The following is a 27,079-nucleotide window of genomic DNA, read 5'->3' on the forward strand; positions in this document are numbered from 1 at the left end:
ATGGGTCCAGCCTGAACTTTATAAATTCAAATGCTGGAAAGGCTGGTTTAGCTCTCAATCCTTGTGGGTCGATACATTAAGCAAAAATTGGGTAATGGCAGCTGTAATTACAGTGCTTATACACAGGAGGAATGTGGCATGTATCACTAAATAAATACCTAGTGCTACAGAATATTAAATATGCTAATTGCTAAAGGTAAGGGGAATTGACTAATCCAGTTTAGCTTTTCAAAAACCATTTCTTAGAGCTGTGAATCAGTTCTACACTGCGTGCGATGCAAAACAAATAGAACTACACGCGGATGTGTTGGGCGATCAACTCAATACCTTTCCTTGACATAATAGTGGATGTTTGAGTATCTACAGCACATGTTAATCATTGCAATAAACATTCTTGCGGCCTGGATACATTCCAAAAATGCAAAAAGTGGATTTACATCTAGTTATTGAAGAATATTGCCATGGAGAAATCCTGCCCTTGTAAATAATTAATGTCCTACTTTACACTAGCTATTTGTTAAAGATTATCACAAGAATGTGCTATCGGTGCTGCTAGCCTTACTACAACCTGTGATTATGTGTAGCTAATTGTAAAGGACATACCCTTTCCTCAGCTTGAGTGAGCATGTTCATAGCTCTCATGTTGACGTTCCTCCCCAGCTTCTCTTTCTTCTCTTGAAGTTTGTGCAGCCTCTGACCCGCCTCCTTAGGGTTGTTAGTTTTGAAGTCATAGGCAGTGTTTGCCTGCCCAAACAGGTTCTTTTCAGAAGTAATCCACTCGTAGTCCTTCAGCATTTTAGCTACCTGAAGTGCGCACAAGAGAAAAAAAGAAGGTTGTAGCGCAATTGTTTAAGGAAAAGCAAAGAGTTGCAGTGCACAAATTCCCCTTGAAAAACCCCTCCACAAACCATGCAGAATCAATCTCACCATCAGAATTTAGTTGCGAGTATTAGAAAGGTTTATAAATAATACTTTTGAAATCCGGGATTTAAAAAAAAGTCACCGATGTTTATCTCAGAGTACTAGTACCAAACTTTGAAATACATAGAAAGTTACTCACCTGTAACCACAGTCCATCATTTGCACCTCTAATAAATTATAGGTTACTGACCGTAGTGACTAACTTACTCCTAGTCCATAGTCCCCTTTCCTCGTTACTGCATGGGCATCCGCACTAGGGACGGGAGACGGAACCTTTTTCCACCAGAAAAAAAACCTTCTTCCCCTTTACATTTAGAGGCATGCAGAGGTGCGGCCCTGGGAGCATGCGCTTCCCTGACTCCCCCCACCGCGCCACTCCTCAGTCCCCTTTGACATGTCAATATTACCATTGCCTAATGATACCATTTTTATTAAGGGTGAGGATGGTGGGACGTATGGAAGAAAGGGGACTATGGACTAGGAGTATGTTAGTCACTACGGTGAGTAGCTTATAATTACACCTACGTCCAGTCCCCTTTCCTCCATACTGCATGGGCGATTACAACTGAATGTAGCCCTAGGGTGTAGAGGTGACCCTCCTAAGAAAACAAGTTAGTTAACAGTGCCTGACCAAATGCTGCATCCGACCTGGAGCTGGCATCCAAGCTGTAGTGCTTGCAGAAGGCCTAAAGTGTAGCCGCTTTGCTGATGACCTGCCATGGAACGTGCCTCTGAAAAGCCACAGCCTTAGCCTTGGCTCTGATAGCATGGGCATGCATATTTGCCGGGAGCTGTTTGTGCTGCCCTTCATAGGCCTCCTTGATGGCTGCTACCATCTATCTTGCTATGGAAGCTTTGAAGGCTTGATAGCCTGGCCTTGACCCACCGAAGGTGACAAAGAGCCTTACATTTGCAAAATCTTTTGGTTCTGGCCAGGTAGAATTTTAGAGCGCATCTGACGTCTAGACAGTGCAGAACCCTGAGCGTTGTCCTTAGGGTCCGGGAAGAAAGTGAGTAACACTATCTCCTCTTTCAGGTGAAAAGAGGAGACCACTTTAGGTAAGAATGCAGGATGAGTTCTAAGCACCACCTTGTCCTTATGGAAAGTAGTATAAGGTTCTGAAGCCACCAGTGCCTCGATTTCACTGACCCTGCGTAGAGGTGTAAGGCCCACCAGTAGGGCTGTCTTAAAGGTGACTAGACTGATGTCCGTCATGGGTTCAAATGGTTTATGCGCCAGGGCGCCCAAGACCATATTAAAGTACCACACCAGGTGTGGTTTCTTGATAGGCGGGTAGAGCCTGGTGAGACCCGCCAGATGTCTTTTAACCACCGGATTAGAGGAAGAAAATACCTCCTCCGCCGAGTTCCGGTAGGCTCCGTTTCCCGCCAGATAGGTGCGACATGTGCCTGCACCCCTGAGTGTGCAAGGTGTGCAGATAAGGATAAGACACGGTCTAGAGTGCAGGTAAATGGATCAATATTTGATGCAGCCTAATGGCAAAACCTAGTGCACTTGCTTTTGTACTGGCTCCAGGCAGCATCGCTCATAGTTTGTTTGTTTATTTGGTATAGCGCAAAACCAAACCCAAAGGGTAGCTGGGCGCAGACAAGAGAACTTGGTTACAAGAAAATACAGTTATGCAGTTCAAATTCGAAGCAAGGTACATGTACAAGCTAAGTGCGAAAATACAGGTAAAGCTAGTTGACCAGAAGCCAGTTAATCTAGTTACAATCATCAGGGGTCTCTAAAGCAGGTGGGCGGTGGGGAAGTGTCATTGGATCGTATCCAAGTGAGGACTTTCCGCCGGAAGCTAGGGTAAGGTTGGTCCATTCTGAGATCTAGAGGGAGTCTGTTCCAGGTTTGAGCAGCTATGACTGGAAAACTAGAGCCGCCAGCTGTACACTTTTTGTATCTGGGCACCACTAAGGTATAGGCATTGGTTATTCTTGTGGGACGGTTAGAGATTCTCTTGTTGACTCCGTTTACCAAGTAGGGGGGAGCTATGTTGTTTAGACATTTAGAGGTGAGAGAGGGTTTTGAGGGCAATCCTGTCTTTGATTTTTAGCCAATGGATATTTTTTCTGGAGGTGGAGATGTGAGCTCTATTAGGAATATTTAGAGCTGCTCTGATGGCGTTATTTTGGAGAGTTTGGAGTTTATCAAGAATGTACTCGTTAGATCCTGCATATAGAGCATTACAGTGATCCAGCTTAGAGATAAGTGCGTTAGCTAGTGTAATGCAGCAAGTCTCAGTTAGGAATGGTCTACATACTCAGATCAATTTGTAAGTATATGCAGTGGAAGATGCTAAGTAATTAGTTTGTTTCTTGAAGGTGAGCGCTGAGTCGAGATAGACCCCAAGGGTTTTGACTGCAGGCATCACTTTGATAACTTTATTGTCAATGTTGAACGAGGCATAGTTCGGGTCAAGTTTTTTGATAGCCAACTCTGAGCCGAGGATCAGTAACTCCATTTTGGCCTTGTATAATGTCTAAATTAGCCTGTGACAGATGTAGATACTATGAGAGTAGGTGAGCTGGGCCCAGCGGAAGGTGCACCGGGGCCTGTTCCGACAGGCTGAGTAGTTCCGAGAACCATGACCTCACGGGCCACAACAGAGCTATCCAGATGACCCGAAGGGGCCGGGCCTCCCCGATCTTGCAGATTACCCTTTGAACCATGGGAGTGGGAGGGAAGGCATACAAGTTCATGTAGTCCCATTGTATCTGTATCGGGTCGCCCAGAGAGCCCCAGCTCGGTCCCAAGCAGGACGCAAACGGGGGGCACCGCTGTTGGACCAGGTGGCAAAGAGATCCACCTGAGGATGACTCCATCTGTTGGAAGATCCCCTGAAGGACATGTTGGTCCAACTGCCATTCGTAGTTCTCCGTACCCAGTCTGCTGAGCCTGTTCACCTGCAGGTTGGACTGCGCCGGGAGGTGGATTGCAATCAGTTGCAGGTTCTCCAGAGCCCACTTCCGAATGTTGACTGCCAAGGTGCATAGGGGAGGAGATCTGGTGCCACCCTGACTGTTGGTGTAATACATGCTGGTGGAGCTGTCTGTTTGAATGAGGATCGTCTTGCCGCTGATCATCGGAAGGAAGGCTTTGAGAGCGAGCCAGATGGCCATCAACTCGAGCCAGTTAATGTGGGCCTCCTGCTCCTGAAGAGACCAAACTCCATGGACACTGGCTGTCCAGGGTGGCTCCCCAGAACCTCCAAGGAAGAGTCTGTGGTGATGGTAATCTGCAGTGCTTGTTGCCTGAAGGGCCCTGCCTGTCCGCATATTGTAGTCTGTGCTCCACCAGACTAGGTCCTGGTGGAGATGGGGAGGAATGCTGACAAAATTCCGCCTGGGAACCCCTCTCCTGACTCCAGGAGGCTGCGAACCAAGGTGTTGGTATCACCATGCCGATGTCACAGCTCTGCTGAGAAAATGCCCTGTTGCGCTCTTGATGGCTGGGATCTTGTCCTCCGAGGGGAAAACTCTCAGAGCCTGTATTCCATTAGATTCTGTGTAGGCTCCAGCTGTGACTTCTTGAGATTGTTGGAAAATCCCAATTTGTGTAGCGTATTAATGAGGGTGTGATGGACTGCCACCGGAGAACTCGCCCTGAAGAGCCGGTCGTCTAGGTATGGATAGAGATGGTGATCCTGGGCCCTGAGAAGAGCAGCCACCATTTATTAAGTCTGGTAAAGACCCTGGGGGCTGAATTGAGGCGAAAGGGTATAACCTTGTATCGGAAATGAAAGCCCATGATTCAGGTCCTCAGAAAGGACAGATGAGGCTGCCAAATAGGGACATGTAGGTACGTATCCTTCAGATCCAGGGAGCACATCCAGTCTCCCATGCGCTGTGTCTCCGTAATAAGCGCTGGGGTAACCACCTTGAACTTTTGAAGAGGGAGGGAAAGGTTCAAGGTGGAAGGTCCAACACAACTCTCAGACCAGCCTGGTTCTTGTTGTGTATGGCGTAAATCTGTGAATAGAAACCCATACCCCGCTGGGAGGCTGGGACTTCTTCCACTGCCTGACTCTCTATGAGCAATCGAATTTCCGCCAACAGATCTGCTGTCCCAATCTGTGGGAGCGGAGGGGAGAGGGAGGGATCTGTAGGCGGTAGCCCGTGGACACAGAGGATCCATGAACTTCACGCGCCAATATTGTTTGAGAAGGGCAAGCCTGGCCCGCACCAGAGACCTTTTTCCCCACTGGGGCTGAGGAGGGGGACTGAAAGATGCCCTTATTCCACGCCTTGTGCTGTTTACGGCGGTGCTGACTTGGAGACCGGTCCGGCTGTCTTGTCCTTCGTTCCTGGAAGCCCCGGAACCCGCCGAAGGCCCGCCGCTTGTCAGAACGCTGGTGCACCTGGCTGTAGGTCTTGGGCATTGACTTTGTGAGGATAGATAAGGGTTTTGCAGTCTGGGAACTGTTTTTCTTCTTATCAAGTTCCTCATTAGCGGTGGAATGAAATATGCGCTCTGGGACGTCCGGGGTGAACTTGGTGGCCCGTAGCCAGGCAGTTCTTATGTCTGTAGCGATGCATATGACACGGCCTGAAGTGTCTATGTGGGTGACTGTGGACTCCATGATGGCCTGCGCCACCATTTTTGCTTCCGCCAGCCCCGCCTTGAAGCACGCCTCTGTACCGGAGGTTCAGGAAGGTAGTTGGCTATTTCTGCTAAAGCCTTCGATTTACAGCAGCGAGCATAGCGTCCGCATTAGACTGACAAAGGTGCAGGGAGGCGTTGGAATAGACCTTTCCATATGCCTCGAAGATCATCTCCTCCTTGCGTAGGAGCGCCGAGGCCGAGGTAGCCGAGGAAGACTGCGGCTTGAAGTAGATTGAGACGGCAGCAATCACTGAGGAGTGTGGTTGAGGGTGTGCCGATAGCAAGAGTGGATCCCCCTCCAATTGCCTGTACTTGGCGTTGAGGCGCCGATTGGTAGGCTGTGCCGAATGGGGTTTAAGCCATCCCTTTTTGGCCAATGCCACAAAGCCCTTCTGCATCGGAATCCCTGTTCTAGCCGCGAGGCATAGAGTGAGGACCTCGGCCAGGACCCCAGCCTCTGGTTGTTCAACCTCGGATTGGTCAACCCCCCCCCCCCCCAAGTGTTCGCCTAGATCTGCGAGCCGGTCGTGAAATGCCTTGGCCGAAGATGGTCTGTTGGGGTCCTCCTCCTCATCGGTGTCCACCAGAGTGTCCTGCTGTTCCGGAGCAGCTGGAGGAGTACTGGGCGCCAAAGGCGGAGGTGTACTGACCGGAGCCGGAGGCTGCTGTAGAGGCTGGTTTGGGACTGCCAGGGCTGCAGGAGGCAGGGGGGCCAGTACCGTGGGGCCCAGCGTGGGCAGCTGGAGCCACTGCATGAAATTGTCCTGGGCGCTAGCGGCTGGGCTGGAGGAATGTCCCTCATCACATCCCGAAGGATGGCTCCCATCTGAAGGGACCTCATAAGAGTGAGGAACTTTAAAAAAAACCTGTTCTCACAGGCCGGTGGGGCGCTAGGTGGCGCGGGCGTAGGACCCTGAGGTTGCCGAGGTCTGGGCGTACTCTGTCCTGCTGCATGCGGGGTGTATCAGCCTTGCGACGCTGAAGGATATGCTGTAGGCCACGTACCTGGGGAAGACGAGTCCCACCTGGAAACTCATTCCCCTACCTGCTAACCGAAGGGGATGGTGTCGGACGAGCAGCCATTTTGTCTGGCACAGTGGCCATTTTGTCAGGCTATATGCCACGTGCCTGTGTCGCGGCACTTGCCGCTTGCCCCGGCCTTCTCCTGGACTCTTGGCGGTGGCGCTTGAGGCCTACCCTGCACTTCAGGACGAGGCCTGGTAGGCGTCGTGCCCTCAGCTGTGTCGCCGGTAGTGCTGCGTACAGGTGCCCCTTCAGACATTTGTCCGGTAGTAGGGCGTAACCCCTCCTCAAGTGGACACCTGGTAACAGAACCTTGCAGTCCCTCAGCGATGTCACTGGTAGGATCTAGCGACCCTTCGGCCTGGCGGCCAGTATCTGAAGCAGCCTCGGTACCTGTGCTGGTGTTAGGACCTGACCGGTCCCTCCCGCTCTGGCATTTCCTGGAGAAAGAGTTGCCCTACCGGGGTGCAGATGAAAACAATGCCCTACCTTGGGCCTTGACCTGTGCCTGACGAAGTCCTTCAAGTACCCTGGAGGCGATCGTTCAAAGAACTCACTCCACCGAGCTAACCTGTTCTTCAGAGTGCACGTGTAAGCGCATAACACGCGGCAAAACCCTCACAGCCGTGATTGGGGTCAAGATAGCAGAAGCAAAGAGCGTGGGGGGTCGCAAGTAGGAAAGAGGCCCTCGTAGACTGGACACCTGCTGAAGCCCGATGATGTTGACATGCGCCGGGGATGAGCGTGGCGCCAGAGGACTGAGTGCCGAAGCCAAACCCAGGAGCGCTGTTGAAAGCAGTCTGCTCCTGTCCACGCGGAAAAGAGGCCCGACGAGTGGCGACGGTGGTCAGAGTCAGGGGAGCGCATGCTCCCAGGACCGCGCTACCGCGAGCTTCTAAATTTAAAGTGGAAGAAGATTTTTTCTGGTGAAAAAGGTTCTGTCTCCCGTCTCTAGCGAGGGATGCTAATGCAGTTTGGAGGAAAGGGAACGGGATGTAGGAGTACACCCTTGAGGTGTCGCATAAAAAGGGATCCACATCCTGTGCTCTGCACCACCTGCAGAATTTCTTCCAACAGCAGCTTTAAAAAGAGCTTTTGTTGCTGGCCTTTGGGCCGAAAGCAACACCTCCATGACATTATATCTTCCACTCCAAAGCCAATCAGCTTCCAGCTAATCTTTGGCGTTCTGTGCGGGGCTGGGCAGCACCGCTCTAGAATCCATAGAGTTAGTGGAGCAGTACCTGCCTCATCTACAATTTTGTAGTTTCCCAACACCATTGGCAACGCCTAATCACACTTCACCACATCTCTGGATCCACGCTGTGTAACAGGCCCAGGGAAAGTAGGAATGGACATCAGCTGCCATTATCGGGTGTCTGAAGAGCTCCAGGTTCCCAGGCAACAAGAGCACCAGATCTACCAGCATCTCCGGTTCCACAACAGCCATCACCATTGACCTGAGAGTGGGGTCCCTGGCGGAGTCCACTTTCTTTCTCTTCTTTTTGTTGGAATAGTCCGTACCAATTTCAGGAAGAAGAAATGCGCTTTGAATGCCATCTCTTCTCTGGTCTCCTCTTGAAACCTCTAGTGGGACAATTGTGGGAGTCCTATCCCAGCGAATGCCACAAGTGCATGCAGAGAGTCAAATGAGCCAGTGCTGTACTCCGGAGGCCCTTTTAATTGATCATCTCATGGGATATCAGAAGTTGGCATTCCCGGGACATTTGACCATGGATGTCATGCCCCGGGGTGCCTCAGGTCCTTGCTGTTATCACTGATGCAAAGGCACCACATGCAGTGATAGATGTCCTTGACCCTTTGACATTTTCAGCAGGCCTTAAACCCTCAGGGTTTCCTGCTCATTTCAAAAGGTTTTAGATCTATCCAATTAAACAAAGAAAACTAGTGTCACAATTTAAACCAGCTGCTCCGGGGGTGTTTCCTCGTCTCTTAACCTGTGGTGTCGGAAACTGAACTACTGGGCTGAGGGCGGCCAGCGCCTCCTATACTCTGGACACAGTGACTTCTGATGGTGGCCATGAGGAACAATCCACTCCTCTACTCTGCCCTCTTCATTCTACTCTCCCCACCATCCAATGTACTCTCTTCCCCGTCCACTCTACTTGCCCCATCCACACTATTCTCTTCTTCACACCCCTCTCCTCCACCCAATCTCCTACCTATGCCTCCTTGTCCTAATATTACCACACACACTGCTCATCTCCTCCAACTACCTCCCCCTTTTCTGTGTCACTTCGCCCGCACTGCTACTCCCACTACTGCCTTGCACTCAATCCACACCCTCCTACCATACAGTCCCTCCCTCTAATGCTAATTGCACATATCCATCTCCCTCACCTTTTGCACCCCCCCTGTCTCAAACTACACTACATACAACGGGTACCATTTTCACAAGCAATACCTTACCTGTACTCTGCTCCAACTCTGCCACCATCCATTCAGCACTCTGCGTAACCGTCCTTCGTATGCCTGGTCCCTTGGTCCACCTCTACATACCTCACCTCACACCAGCAACCCACAGTCTCAGCACTCCATTAATTCCGCTTAGAGATTGCTCTCTTCCTGCTTGACTCCTCTGCATTCTTCCATTGGCTCCATCGCTCACTTGATTGTTGGCCAATTTAAAGTTCTCTTTTCCCCAGGGTCCCGGTTGCACAGTTGAAAAGCTTTAAAAACCACTCCAAAATGCACCCCTTTTCCGTATATGCTTGCAGGGTAGCAGCCAGGGGCCTATTACACCTCTCAGCTGTACTATCTTCTTCACACCCTTCATCTCCTACCTGCGGGTCTATACCTGATCTTCTGACCCCATTTCAGCCAATCTCTTCCAACTACCTCTACCCTTTTTCTGCATGTCTCCGCCTGTACTTTATTCCAACTACTGCCTTGCACTCTCTCCATACCTTACTACCTTCTGCTTTCTAACTTTCACTCGCTCCACAATTCACCCTACACTTCCCTCCCAGTCTTTTCCTCTTACATTTTACACATCATACTACATAGAACTGTGTCCACTCTTAATCCATGCCCCGCCTCTGCTCCAACACTGCCACCAATGTTTCAGCACTCCACCATCCGTCATTCACCTCGTCCCTTGGTCCACTCCCCACACGTCCAAACCTCATACTTGCAACATATTTTGCACTCCATTCACTCCCCTTTTAGATTGCTCTCTTCCTGGGTCGGACTCCCTTGCACTTTTCCATTGGCTCCATCGCTCACCTGAATGTTAGCCAATCTAAAGCGGTTCTTCCCCCAGAGACCATGACACACAGTTGAAAAACTTTTTTTTAAACTTAGCCTGGCCAGATTTTTGGTCTTTGTTTGCTGGGTAGCAGCCAGGTGTTCAGTGTGCTCGTTTTTCATGTGGCTTTCTTCCCGTGCTGGTGTTTTCTGTTTCCAATTCAGGTTGGGCGGGGGTTTCTGTGGGTCTCCTGTTCCCATGCAGTCTTCCCTCACCCCAATTCAGTTTCTGTTGCCTAGGATATGTTTGGGGCTGGCAGGTCGGGTGTTGGAAGTATTATTTCGGTTTGGGAGGACAAATCCCTGTCCATGCCATTTTGATTCTTAATTCAATTACCCGGCCTCAAGTTTGGGTTTTCTTGGATGTGCCCAGGTGCAGGTTGAAGGTTTTTGTCCTGAAAGACAGAAACTGAACTCTGGCCAGAAAAAATACTGGGTGCCATTATGTGACAGAGTAGTACCTATATTTATACTCAAGGCACTTCAGAGGTTCCAGGACTGGGGCCATGTCAATTCCCACTCCCTGGATTTGGGACATGCCGGGCTCTGGCTCCCGTTCTGGTGGGAATGAATGAATCCTCGATTATTCTACATATATAACTGGGAAAACAACTAAACGCACATCATTTTTTTTCCAGTTATATATGTAGAATCACTGAGGAAACATGCCTTGTTCTCAGTTGTTCCCAATAGGTCCTCGTACAAAATGATCTTTGAGTTTACCTGCACCCGTTTTCTAAAATTTCCATCCTGGTAAGCTTCCTGCCACAGATTTGGAAGGGACCCCGTCAGGGTTATGACCCTGTCACACTGTATGTAAATATGCTGTCCTTTACTTCTGATTTAGGCAATGAATAAGAGCATTTTTTTTTAAAGAATTTTATTTTCACCCATTAACTATACAGCATTATGTTATTTTGTATAACTTTTTGGATTGTGCTTTGTTTAGGCTCATGTCAATGAGTCCAATTTATATTTTGGATTACATTACGCAGATGGCACTTATTGAAATACCTCTGCTCATGTACACACATACCACATTCCACTGCCTCCCACCTATTGCCTTCAAGAGAGTGGAGTGCTATTTTCCCGGCAGCTTAATCTGTTACCGACTGACACAAGAACTAGTATTTTACCATACAAGCAAATATTATACATTGTTGCGTGCATGTTTGAACTGAAAGCCTGAATGCATTTTAACATCAAAAATGAATTTAATTCAGCAAAGTCGCTTATTTCATACTTTATTCTGGGCTGTCTTCGCTGCTGTCTGCATATTAAAGAAAGCTTGTAGACGTTTAAACTGAAGTTTAAGTTTTCAGAAAGAGGCTTTGATACAATAATGCTTTTATTTTGCCTCAGCTTACTTATTGGAAGTTGTACAGTTTAGATGTACTACGCTGTGGAGGTTCTCTCTCCTGGCCATTTTTGGTGTATTCAAGTGGTCTATCTTTGTAGGTCTAAAAAAAATCTTAGTTTAAATTGTTTCCATCTTTAGAGAAGACTTGCGTTTTCTGTCAGTTGTGGTACACTAGTGTCCGGTTTACTGTTTTTTCTATGCCTGCCAAATGCTGCTCTTCTAAACCACAGGAGGAACAATTTGTTCCACTTTTTACCCACTGATTGGTTTGTTAACTTCCTCTCTCTTGGACTTATCTGAATTATGAGCTTTTTTATTTCGCAAGTCAGAATCGGTTCTAGAATGTTTTGAATGGTGTATGCCAGACCGCATAGGTCACCAGAATACAATTTAGACTTCATCTCAGGGTCTGCTGAGCTAACACTTAAGAGTGCCTTTATAAGCATTATATTTAATGGCCCTTTCAGGGCTCACCAAACTAAAGATGTTATTGGCTACAGGATTATCGAACTGGGCATTAAGTTGCAGAGCACGAACTAAAGTGTGTTGCTAATCCATCATAAGAAGCTTGTCATTTTGGATCACCAAGCTCTCTCCTTGGGTGCAATTGTATCTCCTGTCTCAAGGACGGGCCGTTTTTTGTTAAAGGGCCATATCTTGCCATGGTATTTAGAAATTGCAGATCCCCTAAGAACCAAATACTAGCCTCTACATACTCTAGGATGATTTCAGGAAATCTTTGAGGGTCAAACTATGTGATCCAGGCCTCCACTGACCAAGAATGTCTCCAATCTACCATACCTTTTCTGGGAAGGACTTTTAGCATTAGTGTTTCTGATGTCAATCCATTTAACTGAGAATGAAGATATTCTCTGGTGCAATAACTTCTGCTAGGAGAAGCCCTTGCTTGAAGTCAAGCAAATATGTGACCAGTATTGTAATTTTGTTAGGTTGAGAATTGGGAAAGTCCATTTTGTCTAGTATTGTATATATAAACTCACCAAAGCGGTCTAAGATTGTAGTTCTTTTATGGTCAGGCCTGCCCAATCCCTCATCCCAACATCTCCCATTATTGGAATATTGAGGTATATAGAAGAGTTCCTCTATCTTATAAAGGATCCTGAATACACAGGGACTTCACTCAGGCCATGTCAATAATCTAGGTGTTCATTTGCATTTTGATGCTTTGATAAACACCCGGCCTCTCCTTTTTTACTTAAGGTGGCTAAGAAATCTGCATCGTGACCATGTGATCAATGCATTTATTTCTTCAAGACTAGACTTCGGCAACAATCTCTAGCTAGTCTACCTGATATATCTACTTGCACGCACCCAAAGAGCACTGAATGAGTCTGCCATGCTGCTTAAGTTAGGTACATTTGAACCCATTTACCATAGGCTGAAAGCACTCCACTGGCTTCCACTTAAGTAGAGTATTCCAGACCTTATGCATAAAACACAAATCCATATATGCCCAAAGTAAAATGTTCCTCACCTAGTAGCCCATCCGCACAGTATCCAGTTAATATGTCGAATCCATAATGTCGAATGACAAAAATGGCGAAAAAAATTGGCCGACATTTTTTTTCCCGAATAGGTCATTTTTTTTATGTATATTTTTTTTTTTTGTTGCTTTCATGCGTTAAAAAAAAGGGTTAAAGAAAGGTGGGGTTGGGAGGGAACACTCCCCCCCCCCATTTGGAACAGAAAAGAAAAAGAAAAAAGACATTCGAAATTTCTTTTTCGGACATTTTTTTCGACATTTTTGCATTCGACATTATGTAATTCAAAAATGTCACCATAAACCCATCCGCACTATAGAAAAAAAAAGTCCACATCTTATTATGGAACAAATGCAACTTACATGCTTTTAGAAGAACGCTTAAAACCCAGTTGTTAAAACTGCATTGATTATAGCATTGCAAACTTGAAGTAATTTACTGGTGCTTAGATGGTAAAAATAGAAGGCTAAATTGAATTCAAAGTTCTGCTTGCTTATGGAAATTGAATACTAAGATGCATGTGATCTTATCTTTGCTTAGCTTGTAAAAAAGTTAAACATAAATGTACAATCAGTAGCTAGAAAAGATTCTCCATTAATAGCTCCACACCTCAAGCCATAATGCGATTTCCAACCCAAATGACATTTTGACCTATACAAATGGGGAGTAACCACGTTAGCTTGCGTCTTACTCTATATTGTGTCCCTAAAAACCCCAAGCATGCACTTAATGATGCAACAGCTTTAAAACCTATTATTTTCTAAATGAAACATTACACCTATCTGAGCTAACTTAACCCAGTGTGCAAAATCAAGATGCAACTTCCAGCTTACTCTATCAGAAATGCAAAATAAAAAAAGCAATTTCCTTGCTAAACGTGCATTTGTAAAATCGCTCAAGACATATTTCCACTAAATCAGTGGTTTATTGCATTGCCATACTCACTAAACTAGGCAAGGTCACCGCAAGCTCCCAGCTCTACAAGCATTTGATGGGGTTAAAAAGTTCAGGATGACAAAGAAAATTCCCACATGTCTCACTATATGTGCCGTTTATCAAACAGGATAGGAAAACCTTCCGCTATACCCTAAAATGCCTCCACAGCTGCACTGGACACCACGTTTGCCATCCCCTGTCTGTTCCAGCCCCACTCTGCTTTTGGTGACAGGATCGTACCTTCATGCCTGCATCTGGGCTCAAGCTCAGAGCCGATTCCCCGACAGTCTCCAACTGCTCTACCCCACCAGCCTGCCAATCCTCTAACACAGGTAGGACACATTTAAATTGCAAGCTACTAGCCAGCCATAAAAAGTGACTTGCCACCTAAATTCTATACAGATAGCAAACCATGTCTTACTCGCCAAGAGTCAAAGATCACTAACAAATGGCTAGTGGCAATTGCAAACTTTGCTCCATGCTCCAACACAAGTCTCTCTTGCAGCAACACCAGTCCAGTGATGATGAAATTAAAGTCTCTATTATATCCAATTTGAGCATTACTTAAAAACATTGTCTACCATGTAGCTAATTCTCTACGAATTAATGATACAGTGGCACTCCCTAATCAATAGAAGCTTCTGTAGCCGACTAGTACAATTTAATATGTGTATTCACATAACACAGAGCTTCCCCTACAATCAAATGCAGGACTTTTACTGTGAGTGCACCATTAAATAGCCCTCTCAAGCAGCTGTGAGGGATCAGAAATGAAAGCCGGACACAAAGTTGTCATGTTTTTGGTTAAAGACTTTTATTAATGTAAATGGGTTGGGAAAATGCCTATCTGACCCTGCTCTAAGAGAAGCTTCCCAATCAATAAACCAAAAATGTAGGATCTGTCTTGGTCAGGATGTCAGAAATCAAAAGCAGTCATTGTGTCCAAACGTTCTATCCTGACCCTCACACTACAAACGAAATAATAAGGTGAGACGAGACAAGTCTTTAAACTGGCATTTGCAAAAAGCGTTCATAAATGAAAATATAACAGCTCCATCATAAAAGTTCACCAATGTAACATAACCTTGGTTCCAGAGGGTAGCGCCCCTTCGATTCTTCTATGGTATGGCAAGGTCTCTTGTTCTAATAGTTCTTTGCGACTCTCGTTGGCCCACAACAATCATGTTAGATAAAAACTGTTCAGTGTTGCGATTTCCTTCTTTTGAAAAGTCCTTCTTTTCAATTAAACACTGTCCTTTCTTGGGACTTCTCTGTAGGTTTGCAATTTGCCTGGTACACTTCCTTGCCAGGACTTCCCATATACTTGCAATCTGCCTAGTATACTCACCTGTCATGACTTTTCATGCACCCCCAACTGCCTAGTACGCTATCACCAGGCGTCCGGTAACAGACCCAAACGGGGCCAATAGTCACACCAGCTCTCAATCCCTTTCTTCAAAAGAGCCAAAGCTGGTGGGGCCAGTTTCGCGGTGTTGGCACCTAAAAACTATGCTCCAGCTTCCCCGTGCTTGCCTCCAAACTTTGGAATTCACTTCCACTCGAGCTGAGATCAGAACCTTCCTTTCACAGATTTAGACACAACACCAAAACTTGGCTTCTATCCAAAGAAACGTAAACTGCCTAGCCCTACCTTACTAGCATGCACCAAGACTGTAAATTTGTAAATATGTAATCGGTTTGTACATTTCTGTTGTATTATTCTTGTTGTATTCATCGCAAGCGCCTGGATGCCCTAGGGCCAGGCGGCGCTATACAAATAATAAACTAAACTAAACTAAACTTTAACTCAGAAATAAAACCTTCACTATCTTCAGAAAAGCACTGAAAACAAAGCTATTCAAGTAGATTATACTTTACTGTGTTCCACTGTAACCAAGGATCACACCAATAGGATATTATGAACCATGTCTTGTGCTCCACTGTAATCAAAGAATACATCAGAATGTCAATTTCATGAACCAAGTAATGTTTTTCCTTCCGGTGTACAAGCAAATCTTCTGTAACAGCGCCACAATGCCTCCGGGCCGATGTGCGCTTTATAAATTCAAATAAAATACTTCCTTGTCAGGACTTCCCATATACTTGCCATTTGCCTGGTTTACTCGCCTGCCGGAACGACTTATTTCGATATACGTGTAACAGTCTTTACTATCACAATTGTATATCAGTATTTCTGGTGCTTTCAATTTTCACTTTGTTTTCCCCATTCCGAGATATTCCATGCACTCATACATTGTTAGGAGTTGCATTTGTATTCTGCCTTTTTGACCCATAATCTTATCGTTTCGGTCTCTGTGGCCTTCCAAAGGTCTAACTGTTGGATTGGTCGCCGAAACACCCCAGGGTAACCACTCCGCTTGGGCTGACTCAACGGCTCTGTGTGGTGTCTTCGGTCCTGTTTGCACTTCCACGGCGCATCTGCTGCTTGCCTTCCACTCTGGACTGCCTGGACGTCTCTCCACCTTCTCCAGCGGCTCTGCACCGGCACGCATTCAGGTCCCCCGTGAGGGCAACGCTGCTTCCTGCAGCTGCCGAATGTCCAGGAATCGGCTTGTGGTTCCTGGTGTTTCTGCAGCCCGGCTTGCTCTCGCAACGATTCGGTGCCTCTTTGCTGGCAAGCCCCTTGGCTCCGCCACACCGGCTTGTGCCTCTAGCTTCCGTACCCCTCCAAGGGAAATGAGAAGTCTTCTCCTCAGCTCCTCCTCATAGTTTGTTTTCCATTTTTAAATGTCCCGCTCACAGGTGCTCTCTAAAAACACCACAAGCATTGAGCTTGAGGCTCTGCATCATTTCCTTCATCCTCCTTGTCTCAGTACTTGGGTGGTTGTGGGAATTGGAGTCCACTGATATCAACTGATGCACAGTACTTGGAGAACCTCTCTCAATGAGTCCATATGAAGAATCCGTTCTATATGAAGGGGAATTAGAACTGAAAAAGGTTTTATTGAAGCTTTTACTTTTCAGACCATGGATGGGAGTTTGGGAAAAGGTTTCTCTATTTTCCCTAAGGGGGTCAGGGGGAAAGATGCATGGCAGTAGGCAATTAGGTTATTGGGTATAAAGGGGGAGGGGGGGTCTTCCTCATGGGCTAATGGGGGATACATGTCTCATCCGAAGAGGTCATGACATAACTCCAGTAGTATCCTCCTCCCATGTGATCCTCCCTCATATAGCCGCCCCCAAGGTCAGGATCAGGTAGTGGCTGGTATCCCCTGGCCACATGGGAGGAGGTTACCGCTGGGGAATCCATTGGATTCATCACACAGCCCAACAAGGGGCAGGTCTGCTAATCTATTACATCAGGTCAACGTGGACGGCGGGTATAAAATACTAGTTTCCCCCTGTTAGATGGAAATAGAGCAGGGATAGTGAATATTTGCATTTCAGTTTCAATAAATGACGGAATGGTGCAAGCACAGACCATTTTAGCCTGTGCTACAATTGGAGCAAGCTGTAATGGTTGGATCAGTTAAAGGTCCCTTCGCTCATATTTCCCTGTCTTACACCCAGCAAGGCTAAGTGCGACGTTTAGCTATTCTGTATTAACAAAACAATACTGCTGGGAGTTTTTTTTTTTACAGGTTTTGATGCAGCCTGCATTTAAATGGCACATATTAAACTGTAAAGTGTCCCTTCTTAAGAGATGCCGTAAATATTGCACAATCACATACTATACTTCAGTTAAATGTAAAATATTAAAGTCTAAACACTCAGTTCTATACGTGATGTTACTGAGCTGTTACACAAGTCTTCCTTGTTGCTTGAATATAGCGCTTTAGCAATGTGCTCAACCACCCGGATGCTATGAATCCACTTCAATGAAAGTACAGCATCTAAAAATCACACAATTTAACAATTTCTTCGAGAGAACACTAGTTTATGCAGTCAATGAATACGTAGCCAACTGATTTAAAACAAAGAAAGCTTAAGGGAAAGTCTTGTTCACTCATAAAATATAGACTTATTTGGGTTGCACATTACAGTACTTCAATGGTTGCCGCAGGGATGACTTTGGCTTCCAAGAGAGCTACAACCTTGATGAAACCAAACCTAAATCACAGCTATCACCAGACAATACCACAGCACACTTTCTGGGTGATAGAAACACCGGAACTAGAATGGGGTGCTTAAAAAGCACCTGTCTGGTAACCATATGGGCTACTAAGAGCAGCACAAGAAAAAGAGTTGCAGTGGAAGAGGGACGTCAGTAAAAGTCCCTGAGGCCACAAAAGAAAAGTCGAAAAGCCAAGGAAGTCAGCAAAAGGTTTAGGGGACCCAGAAAGTTGGGCTGCCAGCAACACAAAATAGAATTATGCCCCAACCATCACCCCAACAAACTCACCTGGGTATCCCTCCCCCAAAACATCTTTCACCCACTCAAACTCATGAATATAAACCAAACATCCACACCCACCGTTTTATTCAACCCAGAAACTTTATAAGAAGGCAACCGCTGGCAAATGAGTTCAGTACCTGAGCATATTATGGCAGTGATTGGCAAATGTCGGTCAAGTGCCTAGAGAAGAGCAAAAACAGTTGGCTTTGCTAATGTTAAAATTCATCAGGCTCCCGGACAAGTCTCTTTTTAGGAAAGAGCGCCTTTGATGTCTTTCTTCTGCCTTTCATTTGCTACAGGCCCATACTTTCACTTTAGAGAGTATTCACAAGCACCTTTTTTCAGCCAAACCCCAAAGCATCAGGCCCACATACCCAGCCCCTAAGTTCCACGATTATACACCTCCTGCTTAACAGTGTAACACACTGCCCACAGTAGGCTTTTACTAAGTTTAAGGGCTGGCCTCAAATCGTTTTTTCCGGCAGTTTCAATTTAAAAAAAAAAAACATTTATTGTGACAGTAAAAATGTGACTTCCCACAAACAAAAACAAAATGGAAACGTCAATTTACAAAACAAAAACAGAATTAATAATCTTACAAAACATCAGCCATCAAATAAATCACTACAATCAATGTCAATCATTATCCAATAAAACTTAAACATTTCATTAAAAAAAAACAGGGAAGGAAGCAAAGGAAACTGACATATTTCTCAATATACACACCCCCTACTTTGATTCAAACTCACATTCCAGTCTCATAAGATATCCATTTCTTTAGACAAGGTTCAAACCTCCTTTCTGAGTAGAATAGACCAATAGACCTTTGGATCTCATTGAAGGTTTCAATCCCTTTTAGAAATCTCAGGACTTCCAGCGTTAAGAAAACTTCATTCCCTTCCCATAGTTTTTTCCAGAATTCTTCACCTATCAACCAATTTGGATCATGAACAAAATCGCCCGAAGAACTTGATTCTCAGACTCAGAGTACCTGAAAATTCCATCAGCAAATGTTTCACATTTTGTTTTCTCCTCGAATCACAGCAGTCACATACTCCATCACCATCATCAGCTTTATTTCTTATCTCTCTAGTTACCACCAGGTTCATTCTGAACCTCAAAAAGTTGGATCTCCAGATATTATTTGGAAATCTTAGCAAATTACTCAGTAACTCACCTAAAGGTCTATCCAGAGTTATCGCCTCAAAACTTTTTTTCTCCACAAATAGAGATCTCGTTAGGATCCAATCAGTATCTGCAATCTTTTTCTTTACTTTTACTGGATTTTCAATTAACTACCTTTTGGTCCAGTTGCAAAGTATGAGCTGTCGCATAATGTTTTTTTTTTTTTAGATCATTCAGAAAGTGGTTGGCATTTGATTCCAAAAGACACTTAATGTCATCACATAGCGAGTTTTTCATTGGAACTAGGATGAACCTATTTAAAGGCCATTCTTTTCCATTCCACTTGAGAAGCTAATGATTGAATGTCCAGCTCATACCGCAGCCGTGACATCAATAGGGAGGGTGGCAGGATCAGAACTTTTTTCCACAAATCCCCTTCCAATCGAGTCCAGTTGCTTTTCGTCATCAGGGACTCCAGTTCTATCCCATACATCAAGACTGGGACTATTTTCCCTTGATAGAATTTCAACAGAGGTGCAAGAGTGAACTTAAAATATTTATGTAATATTGATTTAATCTGACTTAACTGTCTGATTTTACTATTGAGATGAGTCTAAATCGCTACAATTGTGGGATTTGCTCTCATCTGGTAACCTAGATATTTTCTCTCTTTTACTATAGGCACTTTGATAATATCTAAATGCCACATACATTTTTCTTGGATTTTAGAACCATCACAACTGTTTTTTCGGGATTTATCAGCAAATAATTTTCTTTAGCGTAGTTTGCAAATGCGAGTATCAATCTTTGCAGACCAATCTCAGTACAATCAATCAGCATTACATCATCTGCGTAACATAAGGCACAGATCTTTTGATCCCCCATCCATGGAGGTGCAAAAGCCAGGCCCATAAGATAATTCCAAAGGTCTGCCAAAAACATATTAAACAAGCAGGGCGTCACTATACCTTCCCTGCCTTACTCCTTTAGATGTTACAATTTTTGAAGACAGGTCTCCCCCCCGCAAGTTCAACCGGACCTGGATTGAGGTGGCTTCATGCAGATGGATAACTATGGCTAGAAGCCCCTGTGGAACACCCAATTTCTTCAATTTGCACCATCTCTCTATTTATGGTGTCAAAAGGCACAAGAGAGATCCATCCACGCAACATACAATCCTGTTTGTTTTAATGTTTTAAATTGTTAGTGGATAAGATTTTAAGTATTGTGCCATTTAATGAGGTAGAAAGGCCCCTGCGGAAGCCAGTTTGATAATTCAATATTATATTGGCTTGGTCTTCCCAATCTTTCAAATCTTTTAGGAGTCTGGTAAAGATTTTACTGTCCACATCCATGAATGCTATCGGTCTGTAGTTTGTGGGATTTGATCTCTCCTCTCCCGGCAGTTTCAATGAAATGCAGAAATCTGAGGGACAACACAAAACCTCGGATCACCTAAAAGCTAGCTGAATGCAATTATAGAAACCGACAATTTGTACATGTCATATGCATGGTTTGAATATTCCATGTCAGCTGATGGGATGCTGCTCCAGGTTACAGCCTATACATTAGTTCAGTGAGGCAAATGTTACAGGACAGGGTAAGTGTATTCTATGAATGAAGTGCCAATAATTTAACATGGCTGTGGACCACAAGATGAAACAAAATAGCTTTCATATCATAATCAGTTAAACCTCCCTTTCATTGATGAAAGGCTATTACATGAATATCTTCTTAAGATTGTCAGAAGCGTTCAACAGACTTAAATTCAGGATTGTTGTTCAGCAAGTCTGTACCACATTGTAAAAAAGTGGGACTTACCTTGGCAGATGCATCAGCACTGTCTCGCTTGAGTTTGCTGATATTGTGCTCAGACTCTTTAATTTTAAGCTGGTGATCATTGTTCTGTTCTCGGAGTTTAGCAGCTTCTGAGGATTTTGCTTTAATCTCCTTTTCCTGACCCATGATCACTTCCTTCTGTTTTGACAACTCTGCTTGGGCTTTTTTAACAGATTCCTAAAAGGTAGAAGGACAAGTACTTTACTGTATTTAACTGCAAATATTCAAAAAAGTCTAAACATAGCCAATTAAGAGGATTTGGAATGCTTTCACCGTGACTTTGGTCCTGGAAATAACATTCTTAGTACATAACTGGAAAAGATCATGTGCCATTTCAGCTCCATGCCTTATTTCTTAGTTCAATAATTTTTATTAGAATAGAATAATAACAGTAATACAATTAATCATAATGAAGAGATCCATGAGAACATGGAGATACAAATGAGAGAAAATCGAACCAAACAGTATAATGAACCAATACAGAAATGTCCAATAGAAGATAAAATGTAACATAAATGTACTAGTAATAGAGAGTGAACATAAGAGGAGGTGCATAATTCATACAATCTGCAAAGATAGCACCAAAAATGATATGCCTAGACGAGTAGGGGCACACGGACAAGGAATAAACCTGACAACAGAAGGACTGGGAGGGAGGGGAGTGGGAATATGTAGAACGATATAATATTCACATAGTATTGACAAGATAAATAGAGCATCAAATGAAACATCAATAAGGAGCATTATAGGATAGTTTCACGTGCCATGTGCAGAGGCATTGAAACAGTTCAAATAGCGACTATAAAAAGACCATTTTGCATTATATTTGGGGATAGAGTCTTGATAGTTAGCCATACATAATTCCAATCTGATGGAAAGGGAGCTTGAGTTCTTCCAATTTGCAGTAATGAGTTTTGAAGCAATGATAATGAATAAATGTTTGGCTGTGGCATGTAAATCACAGGAGGTTAAAGCCAAACTTCCTAAAACGATATTCATAAAGGAAACCCGGGATATCAACTCTAAAAATAAATTTCAGGTATTTCCATACTTCTTGCCAAAATGTAAACACAAACGGACATTTAAAGAACATATGTTCATATGAAGCAGGTGAGTGACCGCATGACCAACACTTATCATTAGCATATTTTGATTTCAAAAGCTTCACAGGAGTCGTAAACGCTCTATGAATAAAGAAGAGGAAATGCTGCGTTATATTGGCTGATAACGAGACCTTATTTTGGAGAATATTAAGGACCATATATGATCATCAATAGTACAGCCAAAATCAGCCTCCAACAGCAGGCGCATGGGTTGAGCGACAGGCTTTGAGACCAGAAACCATAGTAAGCTGCAATAGTCTAAAGACATCAGGTGAAAGAATATTATTTGAGAAAAGGTGACGAGCATCAAGGCATGAGTTTATCAAGTCATTAAAAAAATTAAAATCCGAATTGTGTGTGGAAAATAAATGCTTCAGTTGTTGAAAGGATGGAAGGACCATTTATGATTTGTTGGATGAATCTGATGCCGACTCGGGGCCCTATCATTAATGACAATATTTTTATTGTGCCACAATAGAGGAGAAAGATTTTTATCGGGACTTTTAGTGTGTGGAAAAAGAAAAAACTTTAAGGCAGAAATGGAGTCCTTAATGGGGTCAGAATGAGGTATGTTAGATAAGTAGATTAGGTCAGCTAAAGTGTAAAAGTAAACCAGACCTTTCTCTATAGTAAACCAAGAGGGCTCATCTGAAATAAGAGTAGAGGAAAATCAACAGCGGGATTGTTTGAGGAGGAATGCAGTGTGATATAATTTAAAGTCAGGAAACCTAACCCCACCCATATTATAATGAGCTTTTAATTTAGCAACAGCAATTCTCATACACCTTCCAATCCCCCCAGAGGAAATTAAGTAGGACAGAATTTATTGATTTAAACCCAGACAGAGGAAGTGGAACAGGAAGGAGCTGCAGATAATATAGAATGATGGGGGAGAGCATAATCTTGATTGTCTCAAGTCTACCCCACCACGTCTGCCTCATCTACATAAAATTATGAGCGGTAGCATTATCCCACAATTAGTTGGAATTATAAATGATAGCATGTGTCACTCTTGGATGAAATTGTAAATGATTGTATGTGCCTCATCTAGATAGAATTATAATTGTAGCATAACCCTCAGTTAGACTTGTGAATGATATGTCTCACACTTATTGTTGAACTTAGAAATTGTGCCTAATGTACGCCCCCTGTCCTGCTCTCGTGCTTCATCGCAGGCGCTTTACTGATAACCACCATATCACACTACTATGCTTACTCTCCCTTATACACCATCATTCAACTAGAACACAGCTGTACTATGACACATTCGGCCTAGCTGTTCTCATAATGACATGACCCCACGAACTCCACATCATCCTAATAAAAAACAGCTAGCTGAGCACTTTACGGCTAGCTTAAGCGTCTCCTCAGGCCTAACGCAGCCAGAACTCAGTCTGGGTGTCCACCCTCCAGACTGAACACATCCAACTGATTTCCTCAGCACCACACCTACCGCTAAGAAGCAGCTATCGTGCAACAACCACACCAGCTGCACACCTATCCGGTGCACCCATGCACCATACCACACACTCTCTCTCTACTGACTGAACTGCGGTTCCCGAGGGCGTTCAACCTACCAGCGCTTTGAGATCGTACCAATGACACATAAGGCACTATATAAATGCCAAATAACATAACATAACGAGAGATACAGGGGGGGACCACTTGATAGTTATGTTTTAAAGTTTAATAGTGTCATGTGTGGAGGCGGCAAAACGGATACCAAGATATTTGATGGAATCGCTACACCATTTGAGGCCAAAGACATCTACATCGTGCTTAAAACAGAAGGAGTTGAGGGGTAGGATTTCGGATTTGTCTTTGTTGAGTTTATATGGAGAGTATTAAGTAAGTGAGGAAGGTGGAGTTTGGGATTTTTGATGAAGATGAGGTCATCGTCAGCATAAGCCGATTTTGATATATGATGTCCCACCAGGAATGCCTGGTAAATTTCAGTTCGATATGAGCTTTAACAGGGTTTCTAACGAAAGGATATATAAGATCAGGCAAAAAGGGCAGCCCTGTCGCGTACCTCTAAGTAGTGGGAAAAAGGATGAAGCTTGACCATTGACAGAAGAGAATAGAGAAGTTTGACCAGGGAAATTAATTTATCACTACAACCATGCCATTGGAGGGATTGAAACAAAGTCCCAATTGACAGAGTCAAAGGCTTTTTCTGCATCGAGTGCAATGGCCGCGTAACACTGTCTATCTTTCTTATCTTTGGAAACAAGGGAAATACCATCGAGTAACAATCTCGCATTAGAGGCGATGTTGCGACCTTTCACATAGCCGACTTGGTCAGATTTAATCAACGCAGGGAGAGAGGATTCTATTCTATTGGCAAGAAGTTTAGAGATGATCTTGCTCTCTACATTAATAAGAGATATGGGATGATAGTTACAAGGAAGTGAGGGATCTTTTTCGGATTTTGGAAATAGAATGAGCAAAGCTTCAGAGAGCCATAGGAGGATTTTTGGGAGATGAAGTAGGAAACTAAAGATTTGAGCTTAGGTGTAAGGGAATTGGCAAAGTATTAAAATATTCGACTGAGATACCATCCGGACCAGGGGCTTTACACCTCTTCCCAAACCTTTGATGGCATGTGTGATCTCAGAGTGTAATGTCATTATCTAGATGGGAGATATCGGTGGAGGGATAGGACGATCTATTAATTTTATTGAGAAAAGACTCAATATTCTCAGAGGGGATATCTGTGTCAGGGGTATGTGGATTTTTATAACATTTTTTAAAACAATTCAGTATGTCTTTTGGGTGATTGTGAATAGAGCCAGAAATGTCCTTAATATGCAATATATAGAACTTTTCTTTCTTAGTCTTGATGTATGAAGCAAGTGACTTACTGGCCTTATTGGAAATTTGGTATATTTTAAATTTGTATTTAAAATGGTGCTAGCGGCTAGGTCTGCAAGCTCTTTGTTAATTTGGAGGAGTACAGCCATGACCAGACAGATTAATTTAATTGGAGTTACGATAATAACTCTCAGTTGACATCTGCTGAACAAAGCTAAGATCATCAAGTTGTTTTTTCCGCAATTTTGTTTCCTTCCAAGAATAAGCCATAATGTGGCCTCGTAGTGCAGACTTAAATGCATCCCATATATTTGCTGTAGTGGTGTCATCATCTAGGTTTTCCTGATAAAATTGTTGTATGAAAGATTGGACAGATTCAATAAACTGTTGATCTTGTAGTAAGTGATTGTTAAATTTCCAGCGGGAGAATGGTTTATTAATGTCATACAAATCAAAGGAGGTGCTAACGGGGGCATGATCGGAGATACTGATATTTGAGATTGAGGAATCAACAATAGTACCTGTAAGTGTTTTGGAGGAAAAGATATAGTCAAGGCGATAGAGTATGTTGTGAGAAGATGAGTGAAATGTGAAATTCAATTGAGTAGGATGGGAGAGTCTCCAGGAGTCAATTAGACCAGTCTAAGCCAGGCAATTTAGGAAGGACTTGTGGGATTTAGTTGTTTTAAAAGCACAATTGGATTTGCGATCTAGAAATGGGTCAAGGACCTTATTGACATCTCCATATATGATAAGATTTGTAAAGCTGTTCTTGAGAATCAATTCTTTGACAGATGTCCAAAACCAGGGTCCCGTAGCGTGGGTCCATATATATATGGGATACATTACTCACCGTAATCGTATTTCTGATGCTTGTATCTGCTTAGATTCACATGCTGTGCATAGGCCGACATCTAGTGGAAGCTGCGGAGTATTACAGTTTGTTTTTCGAAAGTCGAAAATGGGCGTCGACACAGGCGTGCCAGTAATACTATCCCTAGTGTGACGTCCACTGTACCCAAGATCCCTCACGCGTCTAGGATCCTCAGATTGTATTTTTTTTTCTGACATGAGGAAGCATGAGGAGTAGCGTGAGTACAGATAATCCAAGCAGATAGACAGAAAGGTAAGACTACAAGCAATCATGCGCCTTCTCTCGGAGGGGAGGAAGGGTGGGTCGCATGTGAATCTAAGCAGATACAAGCATCAGAAATACGATTACGGTGAGTAATGTATCCCTTCTGAGGCTTGTGGAATCTGCTTAGATCACATGCTGTGCATAGATTAGCGAGCAGTACCAGAAGAAGGAGGTGGGATGTGAGAAGGGTCATGAGCAAACAGGTGTCTTAGAACCGCTTGTCCCACTTGTGTATCTGTCTTGGAATGAGTGTCAATGCAGTAATGCTGAGTAAAAGTGTGAATAGAGCTCCAAGTAGCTGCTTTGCAAATGGTGTCGAGGGGAACATTTGCAATGAAAGCCAGAGTGGCACCAATGCCTCTAGTAGAGTGGGCCCTTGGCGTAAAAGGCAGAGTCTTTTCAGAAAGAGAGTAACAGCTGTATACAGTTGATAATCCACTTCGAGATAGCGCCCTTAGAGACGCGATCCCCCTCTCTGCCTGTAGCTACGGAGACAAACAGTTGATCTGTTTTCCTTAGCGGTCTGGTTTTATTTACATAGTATAGGACCGCCCTACGCACATCTAGGGTGTGTAGTTTCACCTCAGCCGAGCTTTGCGGGTTTTGGAAGAAAGCCGGAAGCTCGATGGACTGGTTTACATGGAACTTGGATATGAATTTAGGTGAGAACCTAGGGTGTGTGCGTAAAACCAGTTTGTCCTTGTGGATAGTAAAGAAAGGATCCTGCACTGACAGAGCCTGAATTTCACTGACCCTTCTTATGGAGGTAATGGCTACTAAGAAGGCCGTTTTATAAGTCAGGTGTTTGAGACTACTTTTATGCATGGGTTCGAATGGGGGTCCCATGAGCTTAGCTAGCACCACGTTGAGGTCCCATCCTGGCGGTGGGTTCGAAATAGGAGGGTGAAGTCTCTTTACTCCTTCCATGAAGGCTTTAACCACTGGTACTTTCCACCACGAGACCTTGTTATGGGATGTGGTGTAAGCCGAGAGGGCTGCCAGGTGTACTTTCAGCGAGTTAAAAACCAACCCTGCATCCAGCAGGTGGAGCATGTATGTCACAACGTTGGAAGGAGTGC

General features: G+C 44.3%; 1 protein-coding gene across 1 annotated transcript in view; it reads right to left on the bottom strand.

Annotated features, from left to right (window-relative positions):
* The window catches only part of SMC2 (structural maintenance of chromosomes 2), a 938,385-nt gene that overhangs the window by 204,290 nt on the left and 707,016 nt on the right, over positions 1-27,079 (bottom strand). Inside the window, exons 20-21 of the mRNA XM_069630781.1 lie at positions 20,928-21,122; positions 604-804 (exon numbers count right to left, since the gene is read on the bottom strand). Coding sequence (XP_069486882.1) covers positions 604-804; positions 20,928-21,122 — 396 coding nt within the window. The remainder of the gene's footprint in view (positions 1-603; positions 805-20,927; positions 21,123-27,079) is intronic.

The sequence above is a fragment of the Ambystoma mexicanum genome, chromosome 6q (genome assembly GCF_040938575.1).
Source record: "Ambystoma mexicanum isolate Mex_15411 chromosome 6q, UKY_AmexF1_1, whole genome shotgun sequence".
In the NCBI taxonomy this organism is placed as follows: domain Eukaryota; kingdom Metazoa; phylum Chordata; class Amphibia; order Caudata; family Ambystomatidae; genus Ambystoma; species Ambystoma mexicanum.